The 26,136-nt window shown below is 42.9% G+C and overlaps 3 protein-coding genes across 4 annotated transcripts in view; 2 read left to right on the forward strand and 1 right to left on the reverse strand.

Annotated features, from left to right (window-relative positions):
• SLC36A2 (solute carrier family 36 member 2) overlaps window positions 1-2,159 on the forward strand; it is a 32,526-nt gene extending 30,367 nt beyond the window's left edge. Inside the window, exon 10 of the mRNA XM_003266677.2 lies at window positions 45-2,159. Coding sequence (XP_003266725.2) covers window positions 45-316 — 272 coding nt within the window. The 3' untranslated portion in view covers window positions 317-2,159. The remainder of the gene's footprint in view (window positions 1-44) is intronic.
• SLC36A1 (solute carrier family 36 member 1) overlaps window positions 1-18,213 on the reverse strand; it is a 210,965-nt gene extending 192,752 nt beyond the window's left edge. Inside the window, exon 1 of the mRNA XM_030826348.1 lies at window positions 18,108-18,213. The gene's annotated coding sequence lies outside the window, so the exon portion shown is untranslated. The remainder of the gene's footprint in view (window positions 1-18,107) is intronic.
• Window positions 12,099-26,136, forward strand: part of SLC36A3 (solute carrier family 36 member 3) — a 29,151-nt gene continuing 15,113 nt past the window's right edge. For both annotated transcript variants that reach the window (XM_003266676.4, XM_003266675.4), the window contains exons 1-4: window positions 12,099-12,368; window positions 16,883-16,973; window positions 19,321-19,409; window positions 22,129-22,224. In XM_003266676.4, the coding sequence (XP_003266724.1) occupies window positions 12,241-12,368; window positions 16,883-16,973; window positions 19,321-19,409; window positions 22,129-22,224 (404 nt within the window). In that variant the 5' untranslated portion in view covers window positions 12,099-12,240. The remainder of the gene's footprint in view (window positions 12,369-16,882; window positions 16,974-19,320; window positions 19,410-22,128; window positions 22,225-26,136) is intronic.

Below are 26,136 nucleotides of genomic sequence, written 5' to 3' on the forward strand. Positions count from 1 at the left end.
CTAAGCCTGGAATACTCCATCTCTCTCCTATCCTCTCCCTGCAGGCCTCCTGGCCATCCTCATCCCCCGCCTGGACCTGGTCATCTCCCTGGTGGGCTCTGTGAGTGGCTCCGCCCTGGCCCTCATCATCCCACCGCTCCTGGAGGTCACCACCTTCTACTCAGAGGGCATGAACCCCCTCACCATCTTCAAGGACGCCCTGATCAGCATCCTGGGCTTCGTGGGCTTTGTGGTGGGGACCTACCAGGCCCTGGATGAGCTGCTCAAGTCAGGAGACTCTCACCCCTTTTCCAACTCCACCACTTTTGTTCGGTGAGCCTGGCACTGCTCCTTGCCCACCAGCACCCAACATTTAATGACATGGATCTCTTTTTTTTTTTTTTTTTTTGAGACGGAGTTTCTGTCTTGTTGCCCAGGCTGGAGTGCAATGACACGATCTCAGCTCACCACAACTTCTGCCTCCTGGGTTCAAGCAATTCTCCTGCCTCAGCCTCCTGAGTAGCTGGGATTACAGGCATGGGCCAGCACGCCTTGCCAATTTTGTATTTTTAGTAGAGACGGGGTTTCTCCATGTTGGTCAGGCTGGTCTCAAACTCCCGACCTCAGGTGATCCACCCACCTCGGCCTCCCAAAATGCTGGGATTACAGGCGTGAGCCACCTCGCCTGACCGGATCTCTTTTATATGCATTATCTTTATGTCACTGCTTTGCCTTTTCTCTGGGCCAAGTCATGGTGAAACAAGAAAGCTACAAGTTCTAAATGGTAATTTTTTTAAATTTTGTTTTGTTTATTACTTCTTCTTTTCATACCTCTGGCATTCCACTACATTGTGAGCTTTCCCTTGGAAGGCTCTGGACTCTATCCAAGCTTATGGTAATTCGCACAGTGAATTTCACACCTAGCGTGGAGCTATGCAAGAAGAAGCCACCAGAGGGCCCCAAGGGGCAGCAACTGGCTGAAGGAGGTGCAGCCAGCTAAGACTGTCCACGTTTTGGCAGACAACCGGTTTTCCCGTTTCTGGGTCTGTTCAAAAAGCAAACGTTAAGGGTGGGTACATAATCCACAAGCCAGAAAGTTGTGCACGGCTCCAGTGTTGAGATGGGTAGGGCCAAGATGACCAGTGTGAAACTCTCGGATAGAAAGGAGCCATGCATATTAAATGAGGGGTAACAAACATTTCAAACCATTAGATAACATTTTCTCCCAACTCAAAGATCCCAACAATGAATAGGAGGCATGGAAGTAGATATGCCAGTGGGGAGGGATGAGGGGTGAACATGAATATTATTTGAATAGACTTTACCTCTTAATGCTTGCAACATGCATTCTTGATTACCTACTGTGTGCCAAAGAAGATTTTGTAGAATATTGCAAAAATGACCATAAATTCCTCTTGATAATGTGACTTTGCACCTGCTCCTATGAAAAGATGAAGTCTATATCTGTATCCCTTAAATTTTTTTGTTTGTTTGTGGGTTTTTTTGTTTTGTTTTGTTTTTGTTTGTTTGTTTGAGATGGAGTCTCGCTCTGTTGCCCAGGCTGCAATGGCACGATCTCAGCTCACTGCAACCTCCACCTCCCAGGTTCAAGCGATTCTTCTGCCTTAGCCTCCCAAGTAGCTAGGATTACAGGCGCCTGCCACTATGCCCTGCTAATTTTTGTATTTTTCGTAAAGATGGGGTTTTACCATGCTGGCCAGGCTGGTCTCAAACTCCTGACCTCAGGTGATCCGCCTGCCTCGGCCTCCCAAAGTGCTGAGATTACAAGTGTGAGCCACCACTCCCGGCCTCTCCCCTTTAAACTTGATCTTGGCCTTGTAACTTGCTTTGGCCAATGGGACATTAGTAAATGTGACGCAGTCAGAGGTTTGGTAATAACCTATGCATCAGGACTTACATCACTTGCTGCTCTATGGAGTTGAGACCACCAAGTAAAGCATCCTGGGCTAGCCTACCGGAGGATCAGAGACCATGTGGAACATAAATGAATCATCCCAGTTGAGCCCTGTCCGCAGATCAACCAGCTGCCAACTTCCAGACACATGAGTAAAGCCATCCTAGACTATATCCAACCCCAGTCAGGCTGACACAGACCATAAGAATTGTACAGATAATCCACAGAACTGTGATAAATAATAAAGATGTTTGTAATTTTAATACATAAAGAGTGGGAAGTTTTATGCAGCAAAAGATAACTGATAAATCATTCTAAAGAGGATACACTGATTAATGAGAAAAGAATCCCTGCTCTCAAGCAGCCAGTCTACTGTCCATTGGGGAAGAGTAACAGGTAATCAACTAAGAAAATACCATCAAATGTCCATCTAAGGGCAAAGGACACTACCTGCTCTGGAGCGCCAAGGAAGACTTTCCACAGGTGGTATCATTTGAGCTGGACTTTGAGTAGAACTTGAATCTTCTACGACTGAGCCTGAACCTCCTTCCACTCTCTCCTGCTGCCTGGACATTACAGCACCTATGCTTGTGTCTGATCTTGGCTGGCAGCCAGAGGCAAGCCAACCTAAGACATCGCCTCCATCTTTCTGGTGGTGACTGCTCTCTCCCCTCCCCACAGAATTGTTAAAATTGAGAAGATGCACGTAGATAACTAAATAGATGTTTAAGATCTATAGTCCCAAAAGGTGGGGAGAGGAGAGTTTCTCATCCAACTCTCTGTGGTTTATGGGAATGATCTATGCCTGTTTCAGCCTCGGTGTTAAGAGAACATATGAAAAAGCCCTGTCCTGCTTATTTTCATTCTTCATCTTCCCTGTGCCCCCCAATTCCCACGTCCTGGTCTGCTCTTTCTGTATGTTACTTTCTATCTGCTGGATTTCCAGAAGATACTTCATGAGCACAAGTCCACTCAGATGGAGGAAAGGCTGGTGGTCCACACCCAGATCCCATAGCCTACAGAGTCCCTGTTGGGCAATAGGACACTCATAGCCTGTGCAGGGGTCCACAGTGCACTTTGCCAGAGGATGGGTTGTCATTTCCACCCTGAGCTCTCTGTTTCATCAGCAAACCCAAAGGACTTCCAATGATCCATTCTGAGTGTTGGCAATGTGATCATCCTCTCTGGAAATATTTCTCTCCCACTCTGCTCCACTATCAATCACCCCACCCATCCTTGAAGTTTAAAGTTATCTTCTCTGTTATTAAGAAAAGTTTACACTCATTCTCTAAAGATAAGCCCCTACTGTGTAATATGATAGGGTTAATTTTATTACTCAGACCAAGCTGGCTAAAGTTAAATCTTGGAAAGAAAAACTAAATTTAGCAACATTGATATAACCAACAAAATCAAGCTAGGGAGACTCGTTAGTAATTATTGGCAACATTAAAGACTACTACATGTTAGCTTTATGTCTGAGTGGTGGTGATATTAAAATTTCTTAAGTGGTTTGGAACTGATTTTTTAATACACACATATGCACACACACACGACTTTCTTCCCCCCATTTAACTTACTATTTATTTAACTTCTGGAGCTTGCTAGTGAGTCAAGGAACATAGAAAATCCTTCCTCCTTTCCTTCACTGAGTGCTTACTAAGGATTTTACATGAGATTATCTCATTTAATCCTTACAATGACCCTGTGATGTTTACACTGTCATTGTCTCCATTTTCAGATAAGGAAACAGGCTCAGAGACATTAAATAACTTGTTAAAGATCAAACGTATAGTGAAGGATGGATCCAGGATGCAAACGTTTGTGCATCAAAGCTCCTCACTGCATTGTAGGGCCCAAGGGAGGCCATTGAATAGTGGTTATCAAAAAGTAAAATAGGGAGGAGGTAGAGCAAGATGGTAGAAAGCTCCACTGATCTGTCCTGTCCCCCAACCCCCGCTGCAAGGACACCAATTTAACAATTATGTACACAAAAAAGCACCTTCATAAGAACCAAAAAACGTGGGCACTCACAGTACCTGGTTTTAACTTCGTATGGCTGAAAGAGGCACTAAAGAGGTAAAAGAAAAAACAGTCTTGAATCAACCACGCCACCCCTCCCCCACCCCCAGCAGGGGCCTATGGTGCCCAGAGTATCTCTGGGCTCTGGGGAAGGGAGAACCCAGTAATTGTGAGGCATTGACTAGGTGCTGCCCTTGTTACAGCAGAAAGGAAAACCAGACCAAACTCAGCTGACACCCGACCACAGAGGGAGCATTTAAACCAGCCCGAGCCAGAGGGGAATCACTGATCCCAGAGGTCAGAACTCTAGTTCCCACAAGCCTTACCACCATGGGCTAAAGTGCTCTGGGGCTTTAAATAAACTTGAAAGGCAGTCTAGGCCACAAGGACTACAACTCCTAGGAGACTCCTAGTACTGAATTGGTCCCAGAGACAGTGGACTGGGGGAGCAGGAGACATACTGTGACACCAGTTGGAGTGACTAAGGGAGTGCTTGGCATCACCCCTCTCCTAACCCCAAGATGCACAGCTTGTGGCTCCAGAAGAGACCCCTTCCTTTTGCTTGAGGTGAGGAGAGGGAATAGTGGGGAGGACTTTGTCTTACATCTTAAGATACCAACTCAGCCACAGAAGAATAGGGCATGGATCAGAGTCATGATGCTGCCTTTCCAGGCCTTAGCTCCTGGGCATTTCTAGACATACCCTGGGCCTTGAAGGCCCACTGCCTTGAAGGAAAGGACCCAGTCCTGGCAGCATTCATCACCTGCTCACTGAAGAGCCCTTGGGCCCTGATTAAACACCAGTGATACCCAAATACTACATCAAGGGCTTGGGTGAGACTCTGAGACCTGCTGACTTTAGTTACCAGCTCAGCCACAGGGGTGGAGCACCAAGTAGGCTCTTGGGGTCCCCAGTTCCAGGACTTGGCTCTTGGATGGCATTTCTGGACCTGTCCTGGGCCAGAGGGTAGCCCATTGCCTTGAAGGGTGAGTCCCAGGCCAGGCAGCATGCACCAAAAGCTGACTGAAGAACCCTCAGGACTTAAGGGAACATTGGCAGTAGTCTGGCATTACTCCCTGTGGGCCTGAGGTGTCAGTGGCCATAGGGTGAGGCTCCCCTACCTTTGGAAAGGGGAGGGAAGAGTGAAAAGGACTGTGTCTTGTGGTTCGAGTGCCAGCTCAGCCACAGTACAATAGAACACCAGGTAAACTTCTTAGGTTTTTGATTCTAGTCCCTGGCTGTCAGACAGATGGCACCTCTGGACCCGCATAGGGCCTGGGGGAACTCTCCACATTAAAAGGAAAAATACAGACCTGAATGGCTTGCCACCTGCTGATTATAGATCCCCAGGACCTTGAGCGAACACAGGCAGTAGCCAGGGAGTGGTTACAGGAGGCCTCGAGCAAGACCCAGTGCTATGCTGGCTTCAGGTCTGACCCAGTGCAGTCATAGTGATGGTGGTCACAAGGGTGCTTGTATCACTCCACCCCCAGCTTCATGTGGCTCAGAATAGACAAAGAGAGAGACTCTGTTTGGGAGAAAGTAAGGGAAGAGAACAAGAGTCTCTATCTGGTAATCCAGAGAGAATTCTCCCAGATCTTGTCCAAGACGATCAAGATGGTACCTCTGTCAGTCTGCAACAACCACAGTGTTGCTGGGCTTGGGTTGTGCCCTGAAGCAGATACAACTTAGATCACAACACCCAAGCCCTTTCAAATATCTGGAAAGCCTTCCCAAGAATGATGGATACAAACAAGTCCAGACAGTGAAGACTGCAAAAAATACCTAACTCTTCAATGCCCAGAAGCTGAACAGCATTTACTAGCATCAACACCATCCGTGAAAACATGACCTCACCAAATGAACTAAATAAGGCACCAGGGACCAATCCTGGAGATACAGAGATATGTCAACTTTCAGTCAGAGGATTGAAAATAGTTGTTTTGAGGAAACTCATAGAAATTCAAGATAACATAGAGAAGGAATTCATCAGATAAATTTAACACAGATATTGAAATCATGAAAAAGAATCAATCAGAAATTCTGGAGCTGAAAAATTCCATTGCCATACTGAAGAATGCATCAGAGTCTTTTAATAATAGAATCGATCCACCAGAAGAAAGAATTAGTTAGCTTAAAGATAGGCTGTTTGAAAATATACAGTCAGAGGAGACCAAAAAAAGGGATAAAAAATAATGAAGCACACCTACAGGATCTAGAAAACAGCCTCAAAAAGGTAAATCTAAGTTATTGGCCTTAAAGAGGAAGTAGAGAAAGAGGGGTAGAAAGTTTATTCCAAAGGATAATAGAGAGCTTCCTAAACCTAGAGAAAGTTATCAATATCCAAGTACAAGAAGTTTATAGAACACCAAGCAGATTTAACCTAAACAAGACTACCTTAAGGCATTTAATAATCAAACTCCTGAAGATCAAGTATAAAGTATCCTAAAAGCAGCAAGAGAGAAAAAAACAAAAACGAGCAAACAAACAAAAAACACCATAGAGCTCCAATATGTCTGGCAGCAAGACTTTTCAGTGGAAACCTTATAGGCAAGGAGAGAGTGGCATGACATATTTTAAGTGCTGAAGGAAAACACTTTTACCCTAGAATAGTATATCTGGGGAAAATATACTTCAAACGTGAACGAGAAATAAAGACTTTCCCAGACAAACAAAAATTGAAGGATTTTATCAACTCCAGACCTGTCCTACCAGAAATGCTAAAGGGAGTACTTCAATCAGAAAGAAAAGGACGTTCATGAGCAATAAGTAATCATCTGAAGGTTCAGAACTCACTGGTAATAGTAAATACACAGAAAAACACAGACTATTATAACTCTGTGACTGTGGTGTGTGACCTACTTTTATCCTAAATAGAAAAACTAAACAATGAACCAATCAAAAATAATAACAACTTTTCAAGACTTACTACAATAAAATATAAACAGAAACAATGAAAAATTAAAAAGCAGGGGGATGAAGTCAAGGCATAGAGTTTTTATTAGTTTTCCTTGTTTTTGTTTGTTTGCTTGTTTATGCAGTGTTCATCTGTTATCAGGTTAAAATAATGGGTTATAAGATAGTATTTGCAAGCCTCATGGTAACCTCAAACCAAAAAACATACAATGGATACACACACACACAAAAGCAAGAAACTAAAGCATATCAAAAGATAAAAATCACTTTCACTAAAGGAAGACAAGAAAAAAAAAGAAGGAAGAGAAAACCACAACCAGAAAACAAGTAACAAAATGGCAAGAGTAAATCCTTATTTATCAATAATAACATTGAATGTAAATGGACAAAACTCTCCAATCAAAAGACATAAACTGGCTGAATGAATAAAAAAACAAGACCCACTGATCTGTTGCCTATAAGAAAATGACTTCACCTATAAAAGCATACATAGGCTGAAAATAAAGGGATGAAAAAATATATTCCATGCCAATGGAAATTAAAAAAAAGCAGGAGTAGCTATACTTATATCAGGCAAAATAGATTTTAAGACAAAAGCTGTAAGAAGAGGCAAAGGAGTTCACTATATAATGATCAAAAAGTCAATTCAACAAGAGGATATAACAACTGTAATTATATGTGCAGCAAACACTGGAGCACCCAGATATATAAAGCCAATATTATTAGAGCTAAAGACAGAAATAGATACCAATAGTTAGAGACTTCAACATCCAACTTTCTGCATTGGACAGATCTTCCCGACAGAAAATTAACAAAGAAACACAGGACTTAATCTGTGCTATAGACCAAGTAGATCTAACAGATATTTATGGAATATTTCATCCAATGGCTTAAGAATACACATCCTTTTCCTCAGCACATGGATCATTTTCAAGGATAGACCATATGTTAGGTCACAAAACAAGTCTTAAAACATTCCAAAAAACTGAAATAATACCAAGCAGCTTCTCTGACCACAATGGAATAAAACTTGAAATCAACAACAAGAGGAAGTTTGGAAACTATACAAACACATGGAAATTAAATAGTGTACTCCTTAATGATCAGTGGGTCAGTGAAGAAATTAAGAAGAAAATTTAAAAATCCTTGAGACAAATGATATGGTAATATAACATACCACAATCTATGGGATACAGCAACAGCAGTACTAAAAGGGAAGTTTATAGCTGTAAGTGCCTACATCAAAAATAGAGAAAACTTCAAATAAACAATCTAACGATGCATCTAGCTGGGAACGGTGGCTCACACCTGTAATCCTAGCACTTTGGGAGGCCAAGGTGGGTGGATCACTTGAGGTCAGGAGTTCAAAACCAGCCTGGCCAACATGGTGAAACCCCGTCTCTACTAAAAATACAAAAAAAATTAGTCGGGTATGGTGGTGGGTGCCTGTAATCCCAGCTACTTGGGAAGCTGAGGCACGAGATCACTTGAACCCAGGAGGTGGAGGTTGCAGTGAGCCAAGATTGTGCCACTGCACTCCAGCCAGGGCAACAGAGCGAGACTCCATTTCAAAAAACAAACAAAATGCATCTTAAAGAACTAGAAAAGCAAGAGTAAACCAAACCCAAAATTAGTAGAAGAAAAGAAATAATAAAGATCAGAGCAGAAATAAATGAAATTGAAATGAAGAAAACAATATAAAAGATCGATAAAACAAAATGTTGGTTTTTTTGAAAAGTTAAACAAAATTGACAAACCAATAGCCAGACTAAGAAAAATAGAGAGAAGATCCAAGTAAATAAAATCAGAAATGAAAAAAGAGACATTACAACTGATACTGCAGAAATACAAAGGATCATTAATGGCTGCTATGAGCAACTATATGCCAATAAATTGGAAAATCTACAAGAAATGGACAAATTCCTAGACACATACAATCTACCAAGATTGAATCAGGAAGAAATCCAAAACCTGAAGAGACCAATAACAAGTAATGAGATCAAAGCAATAATAAAAAGTCTCCAGGTAAAGGAAAGCCTTGGACCCTATGGCTTAACTGCTGAGTTCTACTAAACATTTAAAGAAGAACTAATACCAATCCTACTCAAACTATTCCAAAAAACAGAAGAGGAGGGACTACTTCCAAACTCATTGACTATTATAGAAGTTCAGTATTACCCCGATACCAAAACCAGACAAAGATACATTAAAAAAAAGAAAAAAGAAAAGGAAATTACAAGCCAACATCCTTTTGTGTGCTTGCTCTGGGTGATGGTGATTTCCACCGTCTCTGTTTTGTAGTTGTGAGTTTGGCTTTGCCTTGTTTTAAAACAAGCATAACATTTATTATAATCGATCACTGTCTTGTTTACTTGTTTACTGTCTGTCTTCCTACTAAAGGAAAGACAGACTCCTTGAAAATGGAACCACGGTCCATCCTATTCATTGTTAAATCTGCAGCACCTTATATAGAATAGGCATGGGTTAGGTAAGTATTAAAACAATGAATAAATGACCTGGCAAAACCCCATCTCTCTTTTTTTTTTTTTTAATTTTTTCTCGAGACAGAGTCTTACTCGGTCGTCCAGGCTGGAGTGCAATGGCGTGACCTCGGCTCACTGCAACCTCCGCCTCCTGGGTTCAAGTGATTCTCCTGCCTCAGCCTCCCGATTTGCTGGGATTACAGGTGCATGCCACAATGCCTGGCTAATTTTTTGTATTTTTAGTGGAGATGGGGTTTCACCATGTTGGTCAGGCTGGTCTCTAACTCCTCACCTCAGGTGATCTGCCCACCTCGGCCTCCCAAAGTGCTGGGATTACAGGCATGAGCCACTGCACCCGGCCACAAAACCCCATATCTACAAAAAATACAAAAATTAGCTGGGCATGGTGGTGTATGCCTATAGTCCCAGCTACTCGGGAGGCTGAGGTTGGAGGATCGCTTGAGCCCGGGAGGAGGAGGTTGCAGTGAACTGTGATTATGCCACTGCACTTCAGCCTGGGTGACAGTGAAACTCTGTCTCAAAAAAATAAACATAAAATAAAATAATAAATGAATAAGTGCAACAGGGGAGGGGAAATTATTTTCAACTTGAGAAAAAGTCTTTTGGGCATCAGAGGAGAGAGAAATTTCATTTGATATTCAGAGGAAGAGAGAAGCTCCCAGTGCTGATTTTACAGTAGCACTAAGAGGTGGTGTGGGGAGTACCTTGGCCCCCATGAGCTTCATAAGCAATCTGTGCAGTCATCCCAAACAAACATGCAATCAAAGTTCAGTGCTGGTGCTTGCTCTGCAAAAGCAGCTTCAGGACGCGATTTTGTTAATGCCAGTCCCATTCTTTCTGTTACTCATGTCAAAAATACTGGAGTCTTCCTTGATTCCTCTCTCTTTTATACCCCACCTCAAGTTCATCAGCACATCCTCTTGGCTTTATCTTTAAAAGTATCCAGAATTCAATCACTTTTCACCATCTCTTTCACTACCACTCTGGTTTAAGCCACTACAGACTGACACCTGGGTCATTGCAACACCCTCCTGGATTATTGTAATAGCCTCCTAATTGATATCCCTTGCACCCCTCAATCTGCTGGCCAAAAAAAAAAAAAAAAAATGGCCAGAGACATCCTGTCAAAATATTTAAGTCATGTCACTTCTCTGCTCAGAACCCTCCATGATTTCTCATCTCTTAAAGTAAAATCTAAAGTTGTTACAATAGCCTACAAGATCCTGCCCACCCACTCCATCCCACTTTCATTACCTCTTTAACCACATCTCCGGTGTGACCATGTAATTTGTCATCAAAACCAGGATATCTCTGTTTATTTTCTTTTTTTTTTTTTGAGATGGAATTTTGTTCTCGTCACCCAGGCTGGAGTCCAATGGTGCGATCTCTGCCTCCCGGGTTCAAGAGATTCTCCTGCCTCAGCCTCCCAAGTAGCTGGGACTATAGGTACATGCCACCAAGCTTGGCTAATATTTATATTTTTAGTAGAGATGGGGTTTCACCATGTTGGCCAGGCTGGTCTCTAACTCCTGACCTCAGGTGATCTGCCCACCTCGGCCTCCCAAAGTGCTGGGATTATAGGTGTGAGCCACTGAGCCTGGCCTATTTTATTTTATTTTTAGGGTCTTTTCCCAGGCCTCAATCAATCTTACCATTTCAGCCTCCCGAGTAGTTGGATCTACAAGTGTGCACCACCTCGCTCAGCTGCAGGATACTTTTAATAATGAAGGGAGGCACCATTAGTAATTATGCCAGGGCAATAGGCACAAGCCAGGAGAATCCATTCTCCTTTGTGCGCTCCCAGATAGCCATATGACCTCACTGCCATTCTTAAAACACCCCAGGCACTCTCCTGCCTCAGGACCTTTGCCCTTCTTGCCCCTCTGCTGGGATTTTCTTACCCAAGACCTATGTGAGCTGTGCTCCCTCACTTTGTTCAGCCCTTTGCCCAAACGTCACTTTCTAGGTGAGGCCCTCTCTGATCACCCAATCTAAAATTGTGACCCTCCCCCTAGCTGACACTCCCCATTACCCTTGCCTGGATTTTCTCTATACCACTTTTTACTAACAGATACTTGATATATTTGTTTTGTTTATTGTCTGTCTCCCCCAGCCCCTCCAGATTGTAAATTCCATGAGAACAGAGATTGTAGTAAGTTTTCTACCCTAATATATTCCCAGCATGGAGAACAGTTTCTAGCATATATTAGATGCTCAATAAATATTTTCTGAACAAATGATTTTTTTTAAACATGACCTGCACTCCCTTCCAAATCACTGGCAGGCCATACATGCCTCCTGTATAGAAATTCTGAGCAGGTGGCATTTGAACTGGGCCTTACAAGCCACTTTTCACCCCACCCAGGGAACATGGTAGCTGGATTATGCTCTGTTGGGCCACATCTGCATCCCAGGATTCTGCAGCAGCTCATTGGCTGGGCAGCCTCCATTGTGAGGTAGCTCTGGTTTCTTCCTTGCTAAAGACAGACAAGCACTGAGCCTGGCCCCACATCCAGGCACCAGGACCTCCAATCCAATGGTGCCTTCTTCCTCCCAGTCACACTGTTCACTTTGCCCTACAGCAGCAAGGCTAAACTAGGAGAGGCCAAAAGCCCAGGCAAGTCCTGGTTGGGCAAGCAATTGTGAGGGAAACTGAGGACCATCCTGACTGAGATGGGTCTTTCATAAGTCCCCCAAGAACCAGGTGAGGCATCATCAACATTAGCCTCTCCTGCCACCACCGCTTCCTTGATTCATGCACTTCAGGCTTCAGCCAGCAGCACGCATCCTTGGGGTTAGGAGCCAGCATCTCAGGTCAGCAGCCATGGTTTCTCTGGAGAAAGACCCATCAGAGGCTCATTCAGAGCCTTAACCCTGAGCCTCTGCCACCTACCCACCGTGTTGAAGATGTCATTGCTTGGAAGGGACTACAACAGTGAGCTGAACTCCTTGGACAACGGATCTCAGTCACCCTTGGAGAGCAGCAGTAGCATTACTTCAGAGAATGTCCATCCTGCTGGAGAAGCTGGACTATCGTAAGTGGCCGCACTGCCCTTCCAGGCCTGAGGTCAAGCACTGCTGTTTTTGCAGCTCTGGACTATGTCTTCCTTCATCTATCTCCTTAACATGCTTATTCCATTAACAGGATATGCATGGATAAAAGATGAAACCTCAGAATCTAAGGAGGTCAATCCCTGTGGCTCTGGCTACTAGCCCTGTTTCCCAGTTTTTACGAAGAACCCAGCTAGAGCAGCCACCCTCAACATGAGCAGCTTGTCTCCAGAGACAGTTTCCTATCTCAGGCTGTCTGCCCTTTCCTTCCTCCCTTTCTTTCTTCCACAGTCTCTGGCTGCCTTCTTCTCCTCACACATCTGCCATTATTCTCTCTGCCTCTTCTCCCCAACCCCCCATGCCATCCATCCAGAAAACAAAAGGTGCTAACTCCATGTCTCCACCTTTACTGCCCCAAACTCAGACACATGGAACTCTTCTCTCTTTTTTTTAAATTAAATTAAATTTAATTTAATTTTAAGCTCCAGGATACATGTACAGGACATGCAGGTTTGTTACATAGGTAAACGTGTGTCATAGTGGTTTGCTGCACCTATCAACCCATCACCTAGGTATTAAGCCCACATACCTTAGCTATTTATCCTGATGCTCTCCCTTCCCCTGCCCCCCATCCCCAACCAGCCCCAGTGTGTGTCTTGTTCTCCTCCCTGTGTCCATGTGTTCTCGTTGTTCAGCTCCCACTTACAAGTGAGAACATGCAGTGTTGGGTTTTCTGTTCCTTTGTTAGTTTGCGGAGTATACTGGCTTCCAGCTCCATCAATGTCCCTGCAAAGGACATGATCTCGACAGAACTCTTCTTCTAGGACTTACTGTCAATCAGACTGCTATCTGGTAATCATCAGATCAGTAATAACTGTGGGCACGAAGAGATTATCAATGACAATCCCCAGTGTTGATAAGGATATCAGGAAATGCCCTCTCTCATCTTTTTGGGAAGAATTAAATTGGTATCTTTCTAGATGGCAATGTTGCATGTCAAATCCTAAAATGTCATTTGTATAAAACATACAAATATTTATTTGGCAAATCCTGTCTGAAAGTATACAGCTCGTGCACACACACACAAAACTGACAGCAGTGGTTGCCTCTGGGGAAGAGAATTCGGAGGCTGAGAGAAAAGAGATTTATATTTGTTTCATAAGGATTTGGATTATTGTGTTTTATCTTTTGAATTTTGTACTGTAAATATTACAATCTAGTTTTTTAAAGTATAATGAAATATAAATAAATATACCCTTTGATTAATAATACCCCTTCTAGGAATTTTTTCTAATGAAATAATAGCACAAGAGTGCATAATTTTTATCAAAGCATTTGTTATAATGTAACCACTCAGTGGGTTCACCTTGCCCACTGCCTAGACAGAGACGATTTATCAAGACAGGCGAACTGCAATGGAGAAAGAGTAATTCATGCAGAACCTGCTGTGCAAGAGACCACAGGTTTTTTTTTTTTTTTTTTAGACGGAGTCTCGCTCTGTCGCCCAGGCTGGAGTGCAGTGGCGCGATCTCAGCTCACTGCAAGCTCAAGACCAGAGTTTTATTATCATTCAAATCGGTCTCCCTGAACATTCTGGAATTAGAGTTTTTAAAGATAATTTGGTGGGTACGAGCTTGGGAAGTGGGGAGTGCTGATTGATCAGGTTGGAGATGGAATCACAGGGGCTCAAAGTGAGTTTTTCTTGCTGTTTTCTATTCTTGGGTGGGATGGCAGAACTGGTTTAGCCAGATGACTGGTCTGGGTGGTTTCAGATGGTCCATCAGAGTGCAGGGTCTGCAAAATAACTCAAACACTGATTTTAGGCTTTATAATGTGATGTTATCCCCAGGAACAATTTGGGGAGGTTTAGACTCCTGGAGCCAGAGGCCGCATGACCCCTAAACTGTAATACCCAATGTTATAGCCAATTTGTTAGTCCTGCAAAGGCAGAATGGTCCCCAGGCAAGAAGGGGGTCTTTTTTGGGAAAGGGTTGATACCAATAGTCAAACCATGAAGTGAATTCCTTCCCAAAGTTAGTTCAGCCTATGTCCAGGAATAAACAAGGACATCTTAAAGGCTAGAACCAAGATGGAGTTGGTTAGGTCTGATTTCTTTCACTGTCATAATTTCCTGTTATAATTTTGCAAAGGCAGTTTCAATAATATTGAAAACTTGGAAACATTAAGAGAAAGGTTAACACATGGAACAAACATACAGTAGAATATGATACAGTCATTACAAGTGATGGAGGAAATCTATGGACATGGAAAGTGTGTAGCACATTTATTCACACAGAAAATTAGTTGAGGATCCAGAATGTATAGTGGTTCTCTTTATGTAAAATTTGGTGCATTTAGAGCAAAAAAAGATGCCCAGAGGAGTGCTAATTATAATGAGTGGTTATTTTCAATTGGTGGGATTTTGGAATTTCCTTTTATAATAGCAATTGTATAGTTTTCAAGAAAAAATATAAACCCAATTTTTTAAGTCTCAGGGGAGCTTGCAACATCTATTTATGCTTCAAGGTCCAGATGGGTAATGCTGTCAGCTAAGGCACAGTGGTTCCTCCGAAACCTTGTCTCACCTTTCCCACAATATCTGATTCAAATAGGGGTAAGACATTGATGCTGTCATGGGAAAGAAGTGAGAGACAAAAGAAAAAAGAGCAGGGGGTGGGAAATGGGACCACATCTTTTGGAGAAATTACTACTAAAGAATTGACAAATTACAGTTATCAAGAAATAAAAGTTATCTCTTGGAAGTAAAGGGACAATGGGTGCCCCACCCCCCATCCTTAGGTGAATAGACTGCCCTAACAGAAGTTAGGTCAATAGACTTCACTCAATAGACTGAAGTCACAGAAGTCCCCAACAGTCCACCTGTTCTCGCAACCCAACCCTCTCTCAGGTCAGCATTGAAATGCAAAGACCTGGTACAGCTTCTTCCAAGCCCCTTGCCATGACTCCCTAATGGATAAGACAAAGAGATGTGAGCACTGTCTCTGCTGGACTTATTTGGGCAGTTGGTTTTGGCTCTCCTGGCCACCTGCAGACAACTTAAGTGTGGTACAAGGGCATTCTCTGTCTTAGCCTGAGACTTCATCTGTATCTCCCAATGGCATCTTCAAGGTACCCGTTTGTTCTTGGGTGGAGGGGGCACTTCTACTTGCTTAAACCAGCCCATGCTTGCCTTTTTCCTATCATCCCAATTCTTCTTCTACTTGCTTAAACCAGCCCATGCTTGCCTTTTTCCTATCATCCCAATTCTTCTTCCTCTTGAAGGATGCGCTTTCTAACAAGTGAGCACCATGAAGGCCAAACCAAAGGTGGCAGTGATGATGATGATCATGATGATGATCATGATGATGATGAGACAATGATATGATGATGATGATGCTCACATCTGTGAAGCACTTCATGATTCCATGATTCATCATGTTGTTACCTCTTTTGAGTCTTACAGCTTCCCTGGGACATAGGCAAGACTAAAATTGTTCTCCCTTTTTTGGCAGTGAAACAGGATCTAAGCAGCTAAGGGCTTCCCAAAGTAGTAACCAAACACAGTAGGTTAGCAGCAGAGCTAGAACTCAGAATTAAGTGCTCCTACCTCTGCGTTCAATGCTTACACATGTACTTTTTATTTAAGTTCCTTTTTGATTCTGTTCTCATGATCCTGCTCCCACCTTTCCTAGCCAATCCACATCAAGATTGGAGATGCCTGGGCAGGAGCTGCCAGCACAGGTGTGAAGAATATTTAGAACCCTAGGCCCTAGCCCCCTGCTGGGACCACCATAAGTACTCTATATGCATAGTAACAATTGTTATTAAATTATTAAATTTTACCCAGTGCATAATGTGGATATATTACATAGCAATTCATAGATACATATATATAGAGATAGATAGATATATATCACATGCAGCTCATTTCATATATATATATATAGAGAGAGAGAGCACAAGCAATTCATATTCACAGTAAATATTGGTTGAACAAATGGATGAAGGAGCAAACTAAAACCAGTAAATATTCTATATATGGTAGATTTTTGTTTCTAGTGAGTCAGTTAATAAATAACCTGATGCCTCACTGTAGATTGAGGCAACTATTACTAATTTTTTCTATTGTCTATCTAACTGATAGACATGTATTAGGTCGCAATAAATGTTATTTGAGAGAATAATTCATGAAAGAAATCACTGGATGAATTAATGAACCAACCAGTAGTAGAGTGTTATCCAGAATGGTAGCAATTTTTATTGCCCTTAGAGCCTAATGTGTATCAAATATTTGTTGAGTCACTTGAACTAGCACCATCCCCAGATCAGATGTTCCAGGACAGACCACTAGAACTGAGAGTTGTCTCCAAGTCTACCTCATCAGGTTTTGTCCCTCTTCCTATCAGGCGCTCTGGAGATGCCAGAAGGAGGCTGGGCTTCTGGCCATGCTTCCCTTCCACTAACAGTACCTTCTGTCTCCCTACTCTTCCCACCACAGGATGATGCAAACTTTGATCCACTTGTTGAAATGCAACATTGGCACAGGGCTCCTGGGGCTTCCCCTGGCCATAAAGAATGCCGGCTTATTGGTAAGAGGCATCTGTGGGATGGGAACTAGGTTTGCTCATTTGCGGAAGGGGGTGATAGGTCTTGAAGGCTTTCATACTGTTATCAATGGGCAATTTGGGGGTAACCTCTGCAATTGAAAATGTGCCTGTTGGCATCAATCCTCTGGAGCCAACCTGGGTCCAACCTGAGCATCCGTGGAGGGGGCACACCATTACTCTTAAAGACTCACCATGCTCATCTCACTCTACTTTGCCACAGTTCTCCCCACAGTCCTCCCCACTCCCTAGGATCACATGCAGCTCATTTCATCATTTGCATTAACAGCCCAATCCCTGCAGGCATTTGAGTGTGTGACTCCTGTTCCAAACTACATGATTGCACATGAGAAAATGTCTTGGACATGAGGATAGACGCCTCCATCAATCCCACCAATCCACTCTCCCCACGCCAGCCTACCTCTTTCTCTTTTCCTGTGCTGTTCCTGCCCCCTTGTTCCTGTCTTTTTAAATTGCCTCCTCTCTAAAACTTTACTCTTTCCTATGATCATTAATGCCATCCTCACTTTGTATTTTTCTACCATTTATATCTACCTTACCTGGGATTCTTAAAGCACTTACGAAGATAAGACATTTATTTATTTATTATTTATTTATTTATTTATTTATTTATTTATTGAGACAGAGTTTTGCTCTGTCCCCCAGGCTGGAGTGCAGTGGCACAATCTTGGCTCACTGCAATCTCTGCCTCCTGGGTTCAAGCGATTCTCCTGCCTCAGCCTCCCGAGTAGCTGCCATTACAGGTGTGGGCCACCACGCCCAGCTAATTTTTGTATTCTTTGTAGAGACAGGTTTTCATCATGTTGGCCAGGCAGGTCTCAAACTCCTGACCTCAGGTGATCAGCCCATCTCGGCCTCGCAAGGTGCTGGGATGACAGGCGTGAGCCACCTCACCCAGCCGACATATTTGTTTTTTAATAGACCCACCTTCCTCATTTAATTGAAATCTCTGTGGGCAAAAACTGTCTGATTTCCCTTTGCACCTCCCCACGGTAGCCTCTGTAGGGACTGGCACACAGCAAGTTTCCATTAACATCTATTGAATGGAATTGATACCAAATATATAATTCCATTTCGTTGCAGTGAATCTTTTCTTACCTCCAGGCCTGGTAAGTGGCTCCCATGTCTAAAGAAGGCGAGACCCTTGCTTCCTCTGTCATGACTTCTGATCTTTAGTGGTTCCAACCCAGAGATGGGACACTCCCCTTTGGAATCCTCTGGGTTCTAGAGCTTCTGCAAAAAAACACGGTCCTCAGCCAAACTATCTTTGCCAGGGTGGTATTTGCTTTTTAAGACGACGATTTTATTCTTTGATGTTTGCTTCCTCAGAGTCATTAGATGATTTCTTTACCTTTCATCTCCCACCAGAACCTCTGGCCATGACTCATTTGAGAAATATTTATTGAGTACCTATCTACCCTGTGCATTTGTAGCCCCTGGGAATATAGAAGCAAACAAGACACGAGAGTCTCTGCTGCATGAAGCCTGCATTCCAGTGGAGTCTAGTGGTGCTCTTGATACCTCATTTGTATCTTTGTGATAGGTCACATCTATAAAGACACAAGTGTTCAGAATAAAGGATGTGAGAGGGTCCCTCTTTATGCCCTTCTGATCACCTCTGGAAGATATGATTAGTAATCAGCCCCACTTTTTAAAAGGAACTCGACAAATTAGACACACTACAGCAGTGATTCCCAACTTGGGATCATTTTGCACCAGCCCCTGCCACCCCAGCCAAAGACCTTTACAATCTCTACAGACATTTTTGGTTGCCACAATCTAGGGGAAGAGTCTCTGACACCTAGTGGGTAGAGGCTCAGGAAAGCTGCTAAACATCCTATAATGCACAAGACAGCTCCTGATAATAAATAATTATCTGCCCCGAAATGTCAATAGGGCACCTGTTGATAATCTCTGTACCAGAGGAAGAGAACTGAGTCATAAGAACACCTTGGTCCTCAATTATCTTGGAGGAAATGAGGGCCATGGTGTGTCAAATGAAATAAATTTACCACAAGGAACTCTAAACTGGTAGAACTCAAGGAAAAAGAAAATGCATGGGCTACGTGGGAAGGTAATGAGCTCTCTGTCACTGGAAGTATCCTAGCAGAAGTTGGGCAGCCACTCTACAGGGATGCTAAGAAGAGCATTCAAATTCTAGCATCTGGGAGCATGAGGACATTCAGGCTGGGTCTGTCACCCCAAAGACAGTTTTATTATGCAACAGGCCCCAGCACGCAGACGGTGAGAGGGCCAGGGAATGGGAGTGATCATTTCTGGCTCACTTCCCCCTCTCTCCTCTCCCCTCCAGGTCGGTCCTGTCAGCCTTCTGGCCATCGGGGTCCTCACCGTGCACTGCATGGTCATCCTGTTGAACTGTGCTCAACACCTCAGCCAAAGGTCAGAGGCCTGCTTCTCTCTCATCCCAGCACTGGGGCCCCTCTGAGGGTGTGTTGTGCTTCTTTTGACCACTGACCCAATTAATTCGGCCACTGCTCCAGGCCACCTTCCTACCACTCTAGATTCTATGAAGGCAAGGAGAGAGTGACAGAGAGTCCCAATTAGAGACTCTAGGCACAGATCCAACGCTGCTGCTAACAAGCTGGGTGACTGTCAAATTCCTGCATCCCCCTGAGCCCAAATCTCCTTAACTGAAAGCATCGAAAGTGATAAAAGATCCAAAAGCACTATATAAATTACTCTATTTATTTGAGACAGAGACTTTCTTCTCTTCCTTTTAGCCTCTCCACCCCCAACCTTCTCCCACTTCAGTACTGACACCTTATCAGGGTAATTTGTTCCATGCAATGTTAGTAAAAGTAAAAAGCATACTTACTGAAAAGAAGCATTCACAATGATTTCAGTCATTATCAAGGCATACACATAATGATCAATGTTTATGCATTTGAAACTTTAATGCAAAAACAATTTCAGAAAGAAAAGACAAATGCAGTAAAAACAAAGAATGCAGAGATCCACAGCGCTCGGCTACTCCCAAGGCATGCAAAACCAAATAGGTCCTGGTAAATGTGAAGAAAGGCCTCAAAAGTCAAACTAGGGACAGTAAATAAAACTCTCCATAAAGCCTAATTATTATAACCCAAATAGGTGTACCTGGAGTACATATCAGTCACACCTAACTCTCAGAGCACTTTCCTGCTCACAAAATGCTTTTAAGAGCATTTACTCATTCCGTAGTTAAATGTATCGTGCAATTACACTGTGGTTACCATGCCAAGAGCCTTGCAAGCCTTGTTTACTCCTCACAGTAAGTCTATGATAGGCACTATTTTTATTCCCATTTTACAGATGAGTAAACTGAGGTTTAAATGCCTTGCACAGGGTCATATAGCTGGGAAGTGGCAGAGCCAGTATTCAAAGACCTACTGTGACTCCACTGTTAACCATTTTGCAAATCTTGTCTTCCCTCAAGCCTTCTGGGATCATTATATCACCAGATAAGCTTCTGACATCAGACCATTTCTGAAAGCCTTTCTCTGACTTTTTTTTTTCTCTGATGACTTGTCTTTTATTTTTCCTAATATAGAGGTTGCAGAGTGATGGCCTAAGAGTTGGCTATGGCCTTCAGTTATGTTTTGGGGGACTTCACAGTTTTATTTTTTAGTCAATGTTTAAACCCTGGAGATTTCGGCCGGGTGCAGTGAGTGGCTCATACCTATAATCCCAGCACTTCGGGAGGCCAAGGCAGGCAGACCACCTGAGGTCAGGAGTTCGAGACCAGCCTGACCAACATACAGAAACCCCATATCTACTAAAAATACAAAATTAGCCAGGCGTGGTGGTGCGTGCCTGTAATCCCAGCTACTTGGGAGGCTGAGGCAGGAGAATCGCTTGAATTCGGGAGGCGGAGGTTTTGGTGAGCCAAGATCTCGCCATTGCCCTCCAGCCTGGGCAACAAGAGTGAAAACTGTCTCAAAAAAACAAACAAACAAACAAACAAAAAAACAAAACCCTGGAGATTTCACATTCACAAAACAAAAAAAATCTCTGCCTTCTTAATCAGTTAGACAACTGACTGCTTCTGAGCCTTCATTTTTTAGATGTGCTTCTAGAGGCAAGTCCTAAGCAATCCCTTTTATGATGGGACGCGTTATTCTGGTTTGCCACAGTCTCCAATGCTCCCTACTGTCTCTTATACTCAGCCCCTGTCACTCACCAGATCACCAGTACCTCTCTGATCCCATAGCTTTTGAATTTGCAACCCTTAGATTCATATCCTTGCCAGTTCTATGCAGAGTGACCTCATTTGTATTGAAAATGCCTATCACAGTGGGCAGTAATAAAAATGCCATGTTCCAGCACTTCTCCATATCCATCTCTCACTGTCTCTTCCCCCAAAATCCAGACTGCATGTGAAGAAAACTGAGGCCCAGAGATCTCAAGAGACTGGCTCTACATGTCTGGCTACCTGAGGGTCATGTTGGGATTTAAACTCTGGTTTCTGAAGAAGGCTAAAGCCCTTCCTCTCTCCCACCCGTTCCCCTCAGTCCTGCAATTTACGCCGTGCTTCCAGGAGCTGGGCAACCTGCTGCTGTTTCCACTTGCTCCAGCCAAAGGTGTTTCTGCAGCAGGGCCTGCTCCACCCCTAAAAGAGTTGAGGAAGAGGGACATGGGAAGAGGAATAGGCTGGAACTTGGGCATCACATCCTACAGGGGGCTGGGCAGGATCCCGAGTATCACCTTTGTGAGGGGTCTGGCCCAGGCCAGGATCTCAAATGTTCTGACACCATCAGCAATGGGAAGGAGGGAATCACTGGCCTGGCCACACCCACACCAACTCTTCCCCTCCCTCCTCCTCTCCCCCTCCATATCCCCTTTCCTGCTTTGCAGATCTACGTCAATGCACAGCTACCGTTTACTCAAGAAGAATAAATCCAATGATAGTCAGTTAAATATTTGTGCTTAAAGGGATAATTGCAAAAAAAGAAAAAAAGGCAAACTCCTGAAAGTTGTTAAAGTATAAAGTAGATCACTGTGAGAAAATTGACAGAACGCTTCATGCTCACACACAAATATATAAAAATCACTCACTTTGGGAGAAAACTGTACCTTTAACAAAAATGTTTTAAATTATGCATTGTTTGTTCTTTCCCCCTAGACTGCAAAAGACTTTCGTGAACTATGAAGAGGCCACGATGTACAGCCTTGAAACCTGCCCAAACACCTGGCTGAGGACCCATGCAGTGTGGGGAAGGTAGTAGTCACAGATGTCGTAGTAGTAACAACAATAATCATCATCATCACTTTTCTTTACTTCTACTTACACAGGTTTTAAATGAATATGCTTTTATTGTAAACAATCAAACAATGTAGAGAATCACCTCAATAACCCCATCTGCCATCTCACTCTGTACCCATAAGGTAATCATTGAAATCTAGTTAGTAAATATTCCTTTAGACTTTTTTCTCTACATGTACATCAATATATGTGTGTGAATGGAAGTACACTTTGCTTTCTATTTTCTTATACATTACTTAGGATAATTTTTGAAAATTTGATTTTTCATCTAACAATATATCCCTATTTTTTCATGTCGGAACATATAAATGAACCTCATTTTTTGGGGGGGAGGGACAGAGTTTCACTCTTGTTGCTCAGGCTAGAGTGCAATGGTGCGACCTCAGCTCACTGCAACCTCTGCCTCCTGGGTTCAAGGGATTCTCTTTCCTCAGCCTCCTGAATAGCTGGGATTACAGGCGCCGACCACCACGCCCGGCTAATTTTTGTGTTTTTAGTAGAGACAGGGTTTCACCATGTTGGCCAGGCTGGTCCCGAACTCCTGACCTCAGATGACCCGCCCACCTCAGCCTCCCAAAGTGCTGGGATTATAGGTGTGAACCACCTCACCCAGCCGACCTCATTATTTTTTAAGGCTCACAGTTTTCCCTAGTGTGGATGTATATCCGTTTCATTTGCTTATTCCCCTAAGGTGAACATTCAGGTTGTTCCCTGCCTTGATAAAAAGTTAATGGTGTACAAAATGGTTTTCTATGAGGCTTATAAAGATAAAATAAAATATCCAAAGGCATGGACATTGATATAGGTGGAGCAGAGATTTGACCAAGAACCTAACATTGGAGCCTTCCCCAGCAAAGTCCCTCAGGAGGTAGTGAGTCAAATTGTGGCTGCTAAGATTCCTTTGCAGCTCCTCTCTTGGGATTCTCAGTAGGTCATTGATCTCCTGATCAGAAGCCACTCTAATGATTAGATGAGGTCATGAGACAGAGTTAGAAACATTTAAAAAATATTTAAAGTAATAATTTGTCATCTTTAATTTACTAAGAGATACCTGAGGAGCTTGATTAAAAACTGCACATTCCTTGGCCTGGTGTGGTGGCTCACGCCTGTAATCCCAGCACTTTGGGAGGCCAAGGCGGGTGGATCACCTGAGGTCAGGAGTTCGAGACCAGCCTGACCAACATGGCGAAACCCTGTCTCTACTAAAAATATGAAAATTAGCCAGGCATGGTGGTGGGTGCCTGTAATCTCAGCTACTCAGGAGACTGAGGCAGGAGAATCGCTTGAACCCAGGAGGCAGAGGTTGCAGTGAGCCGAGATTGCACCATTGCACTCCAGCCTGGGTGACAGAGTGAGACTCCATCTCAAAACAAACAAACAAACAAACAAACAAACAAACACTGCCCATTCCATGGAGGCAATGGTCATTAATGGATGCTCAAGCTGCTAGAGGAATGGTCACTGGGAAGCTTTATAAAGGGAGAATGCACTGATGCTACCTGACCCCATGTACTCATCTTAGCTTCTCATATTTATATACATGATAGCTAGCTATGTGTGTCTCATAATAGCCCACAGTAGGGGAGTACGGAGTAGTACCACCTGTGAGATATTTCAAAAATAAATTTGAAACCTCCATTTATTCAAGGCACTAGATCTAATATCCATTTATAGGAAGCACAGGGGATAGAGGAACAAGATAAATAACATCATGAGGAAGTCACCGACCAAACAGAAAAAATAAGATATACTACAGGACAAATGATCTGGTATCTTCAGCAGCAAACAAAAAATTAAAAGTTGCAAGGAAAAAATAAACAAGGCAAGGGGAATATAGCAGTTTAAAAAACTTAAGAGACTTAACAAAATACAATGTGTAGACTTGTTTGGAAACCAACTGTAAGACAGATATCTTTGAGAGAACTGGAAAAATCTGAATATGGACTGAATATTAGATGGTATAAAGAAATTATTGGCCAAGCACAATGGCTCATGCCTGTAATCCCAACACTTTAAGAGGTCAAGGTGGGAAGATCTCTTGAGACCAGGTGTCAAGACAGCCTAGGCAACACGGTGGGACCCCATCTCTACAAAAAAATTTTTTAAATAGCCAGGCCTGGTAGCACACGCCTGTGGATCCAGTTACTCAGGAGGCTGAGGTGGGAGGATCACTTGAGCCCAGGAGGTTGAGGCTGCAGTGAGCCATGATCGCACCACTACACTCTAGCGTGGGAAACAGAGAATCTGTCTCAAAAAAAAAAAAGAAATTATTGTTAATTTTGTAAGAGATGATGATGGTATGATGATTATACTTTTTAAAGTTATTATCTATTAGAGCTACATACTGAATTATTACTTTTTTTTTTTTTTTGAGACAGAGTCTGGAGTGCAGTGGCGTGATCTCGGCTCACTGCAAGCTCCACCTCCCGGGTTCACGCCATTCTCCTGCCTCAGCCTCCTGAGTAGCTGGAACTACAGGTGCCCGCCACCACGCCCAGCTAATTTTTTGTATTTTTAGTAGAGATGGGGTTTCACCGTGTTAGCCAGGATGGTCTCGATCTCCTGACCTCGTGATCCGCCTGCCTCGGCCTCCCAAAGTGCTGGGATTACAGGCATGAGCTACTGTGCCTGGCCCATACTGAATTATTTACAGGTGAAATAACTTGGGATCTCTGGTTTGCTACAAATACACCGACAAATTCAGTATGTGTGTGATGCAGCTGAAGAGATAGAGAACAAGTGGCAAAAAGTTCATCGTTGAAGCGGGGATGAACACATGTGAATTCATTAAATTATTCTCGTTAAATTCTCGTTATATTCATTAAATTATTCATTGCTTTTGTATAAGTTTGAGAAATCTTCCTACGATAGACAGAAAAAGATATTATTCTGAAGTCGCATTGACACTGCCAAGATTCTGACTCAATAGGATGATATGAGAACCAGGAGTCTGTATTTTTAACATATGCCTCAACCAACAAATTGGTTGATACTACAAGCCAATTTTGAAAAGCCCTTATCTAAACATTATAATCTAAGTAAAGGAACATATTTTTGTTCTTTTAAAAAAATGCATCTCCAAATTTGGAGTAATTTAAGAACACAAAAGAATAATGACAATAACAGAGTATAAGATATTAAATTTAGAAATAATTAACATGTGTCTGTTGTGATGCCAAAAAAAGAGGAGAAAACAATATATCTCTCTTAAAAACCAGCTAATAAATTTAGAAGAAATGATAGATAGACTTAGAAAACCACCACCTTGCAACCACCAATGAAATAATTGATTCAAGCGAGGAACATTAGTGAATGGTAAAACCATTGGTTTGAGGAACGGGATAATTGTGCCATCTCAAAGTTTTACCCCACAGATTACAAAGGGAAAATGTACATTTCCAGTAGGAGATCTGGCAGTCACCAACAAAGCAGAACAACAGGATATCATGTGTCTCCCAATATGATAAAATAGAGGTGCAAAACTATCACCTCTATAGTATTCTTGCTAAAAGTGCCCCCTGAATTTAATCACGAGGAAGCAATCATACAAGCCCGCAACGTGGGGCATTCTATAAGACAATTGGCCTATACTCTTCAAACAAAGCCAATGTGATGAAAACACACTGAGACTCTGTCTCAAAAAAAATAAAATAAAATAATTCAGTATTTTATTTTAGTAGCTCTAACAGATAATAACTTTAAAAAGTATAATCATCATACCATCATCATCTCTTACAAAATTAACAACAATTTCTTTTTTTTTTTTTTTTTTTGAGACAGATTCTCACTCTGTTTCCCAGGCTAGAGTGTAGTGGTGTGATCATGGCTCGCTGCAGCCTCAACCTCCTGGGCTCAAGTGATCCTCCC

The sequence above is a fragment of the Nomascus leucogenys genome, chromosome 2 (genome assembly GCF_006542625.1).
Source record: "Nomascus leucogenys isolate Asia chromosome 2, Asia_NLE_v1, whole genome shotgun sequence".
Taxonomy (NCBI): Eukaryota; Metazoa; Chordata; class Mammalia; order Primates; family Hylobatidae; genus Nomascus; species Nomascus leucogenys.